This window comes from Gymnogyps californianus, chromosome 1 (genome assembly GCF_018139145.2).
Source record: "Gymnogyps californianus isolate 813 chromosome 1, ASM1813914v2, whole genome shotgun sequence".
NCBI lineage: Eukaryota > Metazoa > Chordata > Aves > Accipitriformes > Cathartidae > Gymnogyps > Gymnogyps californianus.
In genome coordinates, this window is record NC_059471.1 from 98,377,674 (window position 1) to 98,388,815 (window position 11,142).

The 11,142-nt window shown below is 41.7% G+C and overlaps 1 protein-coding gene across 2 annotated transcripts in view; it reads left to right on the top strand.

The window, feature by feature from the left end:
- The window catches only part of C2CD2 (C2 calcium dependent domain containing 2), a 42,666-nt gene extending 31,524 nt beyond the window's left edge, over positions 1-11,142 (top strand). For both annotated transcript variants that reach the window (XM_050898900.1, XM_050898891.1), the window contains exons 13-14: positions 371-683; positions 6,058-11,142. In XM_050898900.1, coding sequence (XP_050754857.1) covers positions 371-683; positions 6,058-6,284 — 540 coding nt within the window. In that variant the 3' untranslated portion in view covers positions 6,285-11,142. The remainder of the gene's footprint in view (positions 1-370; positions 684-6,057) is intronic.

Below are 11,142 nucleotides of genomic sequence, written 5' to 3' on the forward strand. Positions count from 1 at the left end.
TCCTTCTACAAGATGAAATGCTTTGATATTTATTTTCTTAAAAGACCAAAAGATTGTCTATGCATGCTGATACTTCATTACAGCAGCACATGTAGGAGAGAGTCCCATTATTTGCAGTGGGGCCAGAGATAGGTGGGAGGCATGTACTTAATTTTTTTTTTCCAGTCATTTGGCTTTAACATGATTAAAACTTGGCTATATACTCCTCACCTTTAGCAGAGCTAAGGAAGCTTCAAGTGGCTTTCTGATAGCCCTGAGCAATACAAATAAAAATGTAAAGAAGAGCAAAGAACAGACTTTTGCAGGGAGGCTTGGTTTTTTTCCAGCAGAGCGGCTTGTGTCAGTGTTGTCTTTTATTTTCGCTGGGCAGACCTCTTTATCTCAGGACAGTGAAGCTGCACTGATGATGGACTATGCTGCAGCCATGGACAGCTCCTGCAAAGAAGTAGATCCACCCACTGCAGAGGAAGCTGTTGCAGATGTCACCTCTGATGAAAAGCTATCATTAGGTGCTTCAGAAATAGTACCTGATACTGACCCACAGCAAAGTGCCCATAAGGCTTGGGGTTTGGATAACAGCAGCCAACAGTGGGACACCAACACGCTCTTAGACCAGACCTGTGAAGAAATATCCGGGAGCTCATTAAGTGTTTCAGAAACTGGGAGCATGAAAAAATCTAAAGGTATGTGGTCCTTACCTCCGCTTCAGTGAATGACTCTTTCTCTACGTAATTGGCCGTGTCATGCAACACTGTAGTAGTTCATCCTTTCTTACTGATTTTTGCCTTAAACTCCTTGTGATTGTGGTGTTGGTCGAAGCTGTCTTACTAGCAGCCATAAAGAGTGCAGTCCTCTGGCTCTCTGAGCCAGGTCAGGCTCTCTTACACTCCCCTCCATCAGGAAATAAAAGGGCTCACCCTTAGAAGTTGAAGGCAGCTCACTAAGCCCAACTCAGTTATCTGGGAGAGAAATAACTAGCCACATCGTCAGTTCCTCGATGAAAACCATGTTCTTGTAAACAAGGACTTGTGCTATATTAGCAGCCCCATTACTAACATGAAAATGGCAGGGTTCCATGGTTGCTTTCTGATACGTTCCTTCTCCTCCTTCATGTCTCTGAGCACAAGATTCCCCTGCCCTCACTGAAGTGTGCGTTCAGGAAGCACCACAGCTAAACCAGAAGTACACTCTCTCTTAACTGCCTTGTGAACAGTTTCTCCCATTTCACTGATTTCATTAATAAGTAGTTTGCTAAAGAAAAAGGAATAAAAGGTAATTTAATAAGTAAATAAGGGGTCAGATCATTTTGCTTATGTAGTTACACACCTGGATAGCTGCAGTTTGAAAATGTCATAGGATTCTTTGTCTTTCCTTTATAAATCCATTAACCTCTGAGGCTGTAGCACTGGTTTTTGGCCAAGTGGTAAACACAGGGGCTATTAGGAAGTCTGACACAAGAGCCAGTGCAGTGGACTGTGCGCTGAACAGGCAGCACACCGGTCTCATGGGCTGCATGTTGAAGTTGCAAAAATTGTTGTGTTCTCACCCATATCCATCCCTCTTTTGCTTTATTATTTTCTATTCTTTCCTTACCGGAGATACGGTAAAATGGCTTACTACAAAACCTCAGTACGTTACTAGATTATCGTGATCCCCCCCACATAAGGCATACACTGGACCTCTTTGCCAAGGCTCTCCTTTAGATCATCGAGGTTTTCTGGCTGCCTCACAGCTGTATTGCTCCACCTGATAGATCAGGATGGTACAGCAACAATCAATTTGACATAGATGGTCAGGCATTGGAAGGTTTTGGGTGTGTTTGGGGTGGGGCTGGGGGGTTAGTTGTGAAGGGATTTGTCTCATTTGGAGCCTGGAAAAATTTAGGAAGCTGAATGAGATTTTGCAAAACCTCTGGACTCTTCTTTAACATGTTATTCAAAAACAAGCAAGTGGAAGTTTGTATGTGAGCTGTTGTCTAGTTTTTTTTTTCCCCTGTGCAATATGTTGCAAAGAGATGAGGCTTCTAAAGATCCTGTTTACACGATGTAGTACAGGACTGCTAAAAGGTGCAAAGTATCTCTAATATTTGAGAGAGTTGTCTCATCTTGAAAAACTATTTTTAAAAACTGTCTCAAATCCCCTTCTTTATACACAGATCTCTTTGTGGAAGTCTTGAATCTCTGCTTTGTCACAGCTGAGTAGCTTTTATGGAGTGAGACAGGAAAACATTTCAACCCTCCTGCCTTCAGTTAGGTTTCTGTTTTGTCAAATGCTTTCCCTTTTAAAAAAAACACACAAAACCAAACACAACAAAAAACCCAAACAAAATTCAAACAAAGCAAACAGAACCCCTTCTGCTTTAAAAAGCCTTGTGTATGTATTAATGTCTCAAAGTTAGCACTATCTTTTTTTTTTTTACTCTTGCATATTTTTGGTTTTTTACCTTTCTGACTTCCTCTTTCTTACCCATTCCCTTTTATAAACTTAAGAGGACTACTATGCCAACCAGAATTAATTACCTACACAGTAAGTTATTTTTGTCTTTCTTTTTTAAGAAAATGTAGCTTTACAATAGTACACTCGTAAAAACTGGAGCAAAACATAGTTTGGCACCCATTTTCTTCCCCCATCCATTGCTTTCCTCCCTCCAAAATTACCTTCCCGTGCTCAGGTGTCTTAGCAGACTAGTCTGCTGTAACAAATCATTCTTCTGGTGTCATGCTGTCCAGGTGGGTCACGCAGAATGGACAGCAAGGAAGGCTTGGAGGGGTGTTCTACATTCCTGATCTCTCCCCATCATGCCCATTCCCATAGTATCTGGTTATCAAACAAAATCAGCTCATGCAAACCACGTGTGACCCTATAACTGGATATGCATATGCAGAAAGCTTATTTTAAAACCTGCTGCTTACAGTTTTCTAGATCTCTTTTCTAGCCTAACTTGTAGAGCTACCAGGACCTCAGCAGGTATTTACAAAACCACCTGGATAAAAACTGTTTTGGAAGTTGGGAAGGAATGGAAAGAAGCAATCTGTATTCATATCCTTGTAGATGGGGAAGGAAATCTTCCTTCATTAACAAAAATGAGATTCAGAAGTGATCCTAGCCCCACAAGCATTTTCAGAACACCCTAAACTAGCGCAGAGGAGCCTATGAAGACCAATCAGTCTGTACAGCACTCTTGACATGCTCTCTGCTTATCTCCTGGTGTTAGGGGCAGAGTTGGCATATGGATCCTGTTGAACTCGAGAAGTAAGCATGCAGATAGCACGAGCATCACCAAGCTTGTGATTTGCCCTACCCTGCCTTCTTAGCAGGGGTGCATGCCTCCACAACAGCTGGAGCCACTGTCAGGCAGCACGTACCAAACTGGCTAGAGACTGATGCGTGGCAGCGGGGATGTGGCAAGCTTCCAGGTAGCAATGACCTCAGTACCTCCGAAAACACAGGGAGCTTTCATGTCGGGGGGCTGCTGCTTGTGCTGAGTCTGTGCTGCTCTCAGGGAAGCACTGCCTGCAGTTTTTCAGCTACAGCGAGTTGTCCCAGGCCACCAGCACAATTTTTGCAGCATTCTCGGTTCGGTTCTATTTCCTAGTATGGGAAATCAGTCTGAATGGATAGGACTAAATAGCTGCTTACGGATAAACCCTTCAGTCCTACTCCTTCTGTTGGCACAGCTCCAGCTGCAGCTGCCAGGACTGCTGGGCAGAACAGCTAACTGCTAAAACAAAAGCCGCACAGCGGCAAGGCCTCATCAGTCCCCCCCAGCCTTTGCATATTAACAACTGTCAGTATCATGGGGTTGAACACTGTTTCTTTTATGCTGTTGACAACAGCTTGAAGTGGTACTGCCTTGCCAAAAAGATCAATCAGAGGGTAATGGGAGAGCAGACAAGATTCAAATCCATGAGTTCCAGTTGCTTTCAGCTGACTTCTGCTTCCATCCCATTGTGCCCTGTGAGAAAAGTCTCAGCAGCAGCAAGACAAAACATGCTAGAATATCCTCCCAGGTGCTGAGTGTTCAGTCCTTAAAATACAAAGTAATACACCCAAGCACATGTTTGTAACTGCTCTGGTCTGAACAAAGAAGCATCTGGCTGCGTGCAACAGAGCTGCCATGAAGTACCTATTCTGCAGCTGTCGCTGTGCAAAAGGACACACAGCCTGTGTCAAGTCCTTGGGGGACAAATATGTAATTCTAGCTATTGCACAGTATCGCATGAAAGAATTGGTCTGTGTGTTGCTTTTTGTATCCATTTGCAATGGGAGGAAAAGCAGAATCAAGACCGTGCAGTGACAGGAATTAATAGCTGAACTGAGAAGGAATCGGGAAACCTGATAGTGGTGCGGAAACGAGGTGTGGAAGCTTTGCCAGGGAGATGACTGTCCTCACGTACTAGTCTGACTGCCAGAAGGCTCCTGTGTTGGCTTGCTACCTGGGTCCTCCTTCGTTCAAATTGGCTCGTGCCACTTGGACAACAACACTACCCAACTCTGTACAAAACTGTTGCTATTTTAACCTGGGGCTGATGTACTGACACCAGGCTGGGTGTTGCTGGTAGCTCAGAGAGCTCGGAGCGGTGTCCCTGTCAGCTGCAGCCGAGCTGCCTTACACATCAGGCACACGTGTGCACATGGAAAGGGAAGGAGGAATTTGGCAGAACGGTGGCTGCAAAAACAACCCGAGCTTGCAAAGAGAGAAGAGTACTGGTGGCTGGTGTTGGCAACATGAGTCCCCAGTCCCTGGTGAGATGACAGCTGCAGTTGCCTTGGCTGCATAATAGGTTTGACATGGGATCAAGGGAAGGAATACAACAAAATAGAGCAACTTAATTTACCACAGAAGGGATTTGAGCAAATTTCTGAACCTGTTGGAAGCAGATGTAACATTATTTTTATCTGCTTGAAGTGAATTGCTATTCCTAACAGGATTTTAAAATAGCAAATGCTTCGTGATTGTTACTCTAGGTGGTGCTACCGAATTCGCGTAGACTACGTGCTGTCTGGCTTGTATGGGCCTACTGCATGCAAGTAGACTGCCAGGCACTGTTCTCTGGCACCAACAGTGTCCTTCACCTCAAATTAAAATGCCACCTTTGTGTTGTGCATCACTGGTTAATCTTTTCTTTTCAGCTCCTTTGATCTCTGAAACAACAAAGAGTAACATTACTTCCTCTATTTAATTCTTTTTATAAAATACTCTCTACTTTTATTGTGGCGGAAAGATTGGATATGCCTCTTTGACATGTGAGAACCCAGTGTACAACCCACACCAAATGCTGTGCATGTGTATGTTTGACCACTAACAGGTTTCAGAAGAGCACTTGAAGCTAATAAAGTGTGAGGAAGGAGACTTCCAAAAAATGTGTGGATTGACTTTAGAAGCTGAAGTCAGAGGATTAATATTTGATTGCTCATAGGCATGTTTCACAGTAGCTTTCCTTCCTTTTCAACAGCATCATTTCTGAAAGAACTGAAGGAAAATTCCTTTTTCTTTAGTGCTCCTCTAGCAATATATGTGAGCTCTTCTCTCCTGAACTGTTCTGCTAACTGTACAAGTGTGTTTATATGCATATATCTAGAACTACCACAGTCTGTCATGATTCAGTTTGCATGATACTTGCATGGAATGAGGAGAAGCGGAGAAGTACATACTTCCATGGAGTCTGAATTTCTCAGTGGTGTTCGGTTGGGAGAGAGCTGGATCCACAGCGGGTCAAGGGCGATTCAGTAGCATGTAGTGTGTGTATGTGTGCCTCTGGCTGAAAGCAAGACGATTGCTCGCGCTTGCCAGTATCTGAAATCACTTGTTCCAAGGTGGAACTTGTACTATTATGGCATCTAGGTTACAAACCATCAATACTCTTGCTTTAGATTCACCACGCTCTTAGCTTCCTAACATTGTTTGAATAGTTAACCAGGGTGATGCTTAAACTGGAAACGTTAAGACCAAGGCTTTTTTCAGTTGTGCTGCAGTTACAGTTAAAGCTGAGCTCCAAGAGGAAAGCAGCCTGTTCTGTCTAAAGCGTCCCGCACCTCTGCCGTTTCCTTTCGCAGGTGGGATTTTGAAAAAAAGCGCAAAGCTCTTTTTCCGCCGGCGACATCATCAGAAGGATCCAGGAATGAGTCAATCACACAACGATCTTGTCTACCTGCAGCAGCCACTGTCAGAGGAAACACGCAAGAAAGGAGGCACGCTTTCACGTATTCTGAACAGAAAACTTCTTTCCAAAAACAAAAGCAAGAACAAACTGAATGGTGCTTCGGCAGAACCATACATATGACACTGAACACTCTCTGATGGGATACTTGCACATCAGTTGACCATTTGTTTACAGAGCAGTACTAGAGAATACAAATACAGCTGATGACTTGCATAAAATGATGTTCACTAATACAGTGGTCCAGGAATAAACAGAAAGCTTGCCTTTTTTGTTTATTTTTCCAGAACGCTTTTTCTCTCTGATTATAAAGTTGCTCCTCCAAATACAAGCAGCGCTAATTGTATCAGGACAGCTTTTGGAGGACCATGTGGTTTATTGTAGAAGATGAGGGAGGACAGGGAATGGTGCAGGTGGGGAGGACCTGTGCGTAAGCATCTAGTTTACATTAACGGGGAGCTAAGAACTGAAACATCATACCTGCTACATGACTGAACCACTATAAAGAGAGAAGATCCCACTGTGCTTCCTTACTGCAGCCTGGAATAGTAGCAACGCAAGTCTCAACTTGTTTTCCTAGTCAGGCTGAAAGGGAAAAGAGAGACCCAGATCCAGTTTGTATTGTAATTTGGAAACGGGTAAGTTTTCAGAAGCAGGACTAAAATGCTGATTAAGATAGCCTACTGTAATAACTGTAGCCTGCTGTAATAACTGCTCAGTCCATGTAGGTGGAGAGATGCCTTTGATATTAGCCATAGATCAATAAATTATGCAAATACTTATACTAGCATATTGTTTAATGTTCTGTGCATAAGTTATGCTTAAAAAAAACAGAACTTTTTTTAAAGTCTACTTGAGTCTACTCACAAACAAAACATTTACGAATTCTTATATGTAGCTTTTCTTCCCTGTATGAGAAGCTGCGTTGCTAATGCAAAAACCTATCTTAGGGGCTCTAATTCCTTCTCCCAAGTACTTGTTAGACAAGTATATTAACCATCATATCAAATGCAAAGCTAGGAGCAATAAGTGATGAATAGAGCATATTTAACGCTATAATGCTTTTCATTAGACAGCTTGTTTTATTTGCCAAACACTTACTGAGATCTTAGAAAACACAGTTGTGAAGAGAGCTTTTTAAAAAATAACAACAACTAATGCTAATTCCCTTAGCATCTTTCAGTTTCTAGATCTACCAGTGTTGTCATGTGGTGAGTGGTTGGTCGGGTGAGTTTTTTAACTCTTTTTTTCCTCATTAAATATTGCAGCTGGCTCCTTTAAATTAAAAGGAAGAACTGATGAAAGTAAAGGCATAGTTCTTGTTGTGGCTATTAAGAAGAGTAAAATGTCAGTATTTCACAGGTACCATCTTTCCAGCATACCTCTACTTTTCCATCATCTACATTCCTACTGAGGACAAAGGACCAAGCCTGTTCTGTTTAGCCAAGAAAAACATCCATTCCATCTAAATTACTGACATGAATGGATGATAGATTTGTGCCTGCTTTGCCAACAGTGATTTCCCCTCCCCACCCCCTTTCCTCCCCTTAAGACATCCAACACTTTGGCAGATATTTGGGCTTTCCACTTAAACCATTCTTCAAAAATAGAAAGTCACTGAAGAACAGAAACACATTTCAAAACTTGTGATGGACTCTAGATTCCTTGGTAAATATTTTTACAAAGAATATAAAAGTAGAGGGGTTTGGTTTCTTTTTTAGCAAGAAAATATTAGAAGAAATGAATTGTCAAAGTCTTCTAACTGAGCCTACTGTTTAAAAATTCTGTTTATGTGTAACCTCCTAGAATCACTGTGGTAGTACAGCAGTCCAGACTATCAAATAGTTGTACGTTTAAGCATGCTGCTTACTATGAAAAGACTTGAAGGCATTTTAATATTCTGTATTTCGAAAATTGGTTACAAATGAGTCTTCTAGAGCTGTAATGTGCTTAGAAATCCCAGTTCAGTAATGCAGGTTTGTCCAGCTTGAATGTGTTTGAACCCTTTTGTTTATTGTTAATTTAATTCAAAGTAGAAGTTAGGTTTCTTCATTTGTTCTAGAGTGGTGCATGATGCGAGCATTAAAAAACCTGATGTTATGTACTCTCAACATACACTTTTCCCCTTGACTTTACTAGGAGCTCTTTGCATGACAAGGCAGGGTGGGGGGTCAAATCCCTGCTATGTTTTAAATGCTCGGTCTTGTTTGCTGAAGGAGAAAACCACAACTGGTCACCGAGTTCAAGAAATCAAAGTGAGACTGAGCTCCATGGGTAGCACCCCCCTACACTAAAAGCGAAGAGCTGTGGAATTGGAAATGTAAAGGGAGCACATAACGCTACTTGAAGTCTGCTTAAATTACTGAACTGGGATTTTAATTTACAGAAGCTTTATCATGTACTGTAGAATGGAGTGGAAATAACACTGAGTAGCTTGCAGAATACAGAAGTAGGGTTTGCTCGTAGCTTATCCCAAAGAAGAGAGACACACTGAAGAAGTGTTTTTTTGGTTCCCCTTTCTTAAGGTCTTGGTGATTGCCTAAATGCATGTCTTGATGGTGGGAACTGGGAATATTCTATACTGCAAACTGTGTGAAGGTTTGGGCTCGCATATATTGAGAGAGAATGAATTCTTAAGATGAGGAAAGCAAGGCATTTGGGGTAAAAAGGGAATCTTGTTTTTTAATTGCCTTCACTCCTCAGGAAAATAAACATCGTCTGATTTGATGTTTGACCTCTATATCTGGCTGGTGTGTTCCTCACCTCTTCCTGCTCCTCTACAAATAATTTATGTCCTGCTGTAAAAACAAGCTAAGATACTAAACACAAAGGGACAACTGAGTTGCTCAGTCGTGACAACCCCAAAGGCCCACAATATTGAATCCCATTCGCCCCTTCTGAGGTGATTACGTTGTCATTTAAGATCAGGAGATCTGAGTGTGTACATTTTTTGTGTACTAGTATTTAGGTCAGCCTGAGTTGGGTCCTGACAACCAGCGGGAGCTATGCTACAGGTTTGGGTCGGGAGGACTAGATTTGTAAACTGGCACAAGTAACAATGCGACATATCCTGTCAGGTGCTGAGTATTTCCTGTGCAGTTGCGTGAAGGATGCCGGAAGGAATCATTTTGCTCTTTTATGTTTTGCAATCTTCATAATTTTAATAACCACGCATTTGAACAGCAGAACAAATCTCTGCATGATATTACACTGAAAACTTCTTGCTTTCTGCCTTCCAATTTAATTACTTCAGAACAATAGCTTGGAAACAACTTGTGAAATCTTTCTTCCTTTTTGCCCCTTTTCTTACACTTTTGTGTTTCCGGATGTTCTGTACAGCAAAGAAGGCATGGTATTTATTTTATGAGGACTAGGAGATGAAGGCTTGCTTTTCCTTTCTAAAGAATTTTTCTGCCCATAATTAAACCTTCTTAATCTGCATTTTAGCTTTTCATTTGCCTTGATGGAGACAACCTGCATCCTTACCTAACCAAGATTTGCCTTGGCTTTAGTGTGAATTTTGACCAAGTAAGTAGTACAAGAATTAAATTTCTCTTTGTAGATTAAAGCAATAAAACTACCTAATATCTCAAGTGTGAATACAGGCTAGGTAACTTTCTTAAAGTGACTGAGATCACTTTAAAAGTCACTTTAGAGAGGAGGGGGTCCTTTATCCCTAGATCACTGGTATTTCACATCCAGTTCCCCCCAGGAAGAAATGTGACAGTCATTTCACTCCTAACTGTGTGTGAAACTCGTGAATCTTAGGCAGCAGGAAGGAGAAGGAATGCCGTAGTGGAAAAAAGTTCATATTCATTTAAAAAGCAAAATACCTTTGGCAAACTTCAACTTAATGGACAGGTCATAAACTGTGCAGGCATAAATACTGGGCTTTATTCTTATGCTTTCTGTTAGATTTTCTTTTTCCCCTGCTCGCTCTTTGGGAGAGAGGTTGGGGCTCCAGGTCATGCAGACCTGTAGTTACTATCTTGCTCTTGAGAGGACTTGGCTTACAGCACTGCTTTTTTCGAGGTGTTCTATTGCCTGGCAATGATACCAGTTTTGAGGATCAGTGAAATTTTACAGAATTTCCTGGTACGCCATCTCCTCGCTGGTTCTAGGTGGTTTTCAAGTGAAAGCTTTCTGCTGTGTATTTCTTGTAAAGTTTTGGTGTTCTTGGTATGCAAAGTATCATAGGAAAAAGCGAAGTCGACTGCATAAAATGCTACCGAATGTGTATGGGGAAGCAAAACAAGAATCTTGCTCTTGTTTCAACATCTTGTTCAGCTCTGGTAGCTCAAGGTGTTACAAGGAGCAAGAGCTATATACAAGGTGGGAGCCGTGTGGCTTTTTCATTTTAGTTTATTGCAGTTTTTCAGTTGTAGAGCTGAAGTTTGAGATAAGCGCTTATCCTGGTACAGAATTAAGTATACCGTAGCTCCTGGCTAAGACATTCCCAGTGTGAGTGGGAACAGCTGACCTCATGCTTTGACCTCCACAGGACCTAAGTGGATTTATTCATGTGTTTAAAGTCAGCATATGCTTCTGTACATTGCTAAGCCACAGCCTTGGTGACAAACAACTCAAGATTAACTATATAACAAGGGTGATTAAGTTAAGGGTGAATAACGTAATTTCACTCAGGACATCCAGACTATTACTGCGCAAGGTGCTGGCATGGTGTGAAAATAGCTGGGAAGGATGGGGCTGAGGTCTTTCCAATACTATAACTCTGTATTTCCCAATAATGTATTAAGCTCTGATATTCCAGGTGGGGCAAAACATTTTTTTCTAGCATTCAACTGTGATAGTCACTTCTTCTGTGGTGGGGTTTTTTTTTCTTTTTTCTGTGTGTACACAAAATTAAGTTGGTGCAATTAAGAAGTCTATGATGTACAGATTTATTATATCACTAAAAAGCCTGAGGATTTTTTAAAGACATAACTACTGCTGTACATACAATAAAAGCCAATTGTCTCTG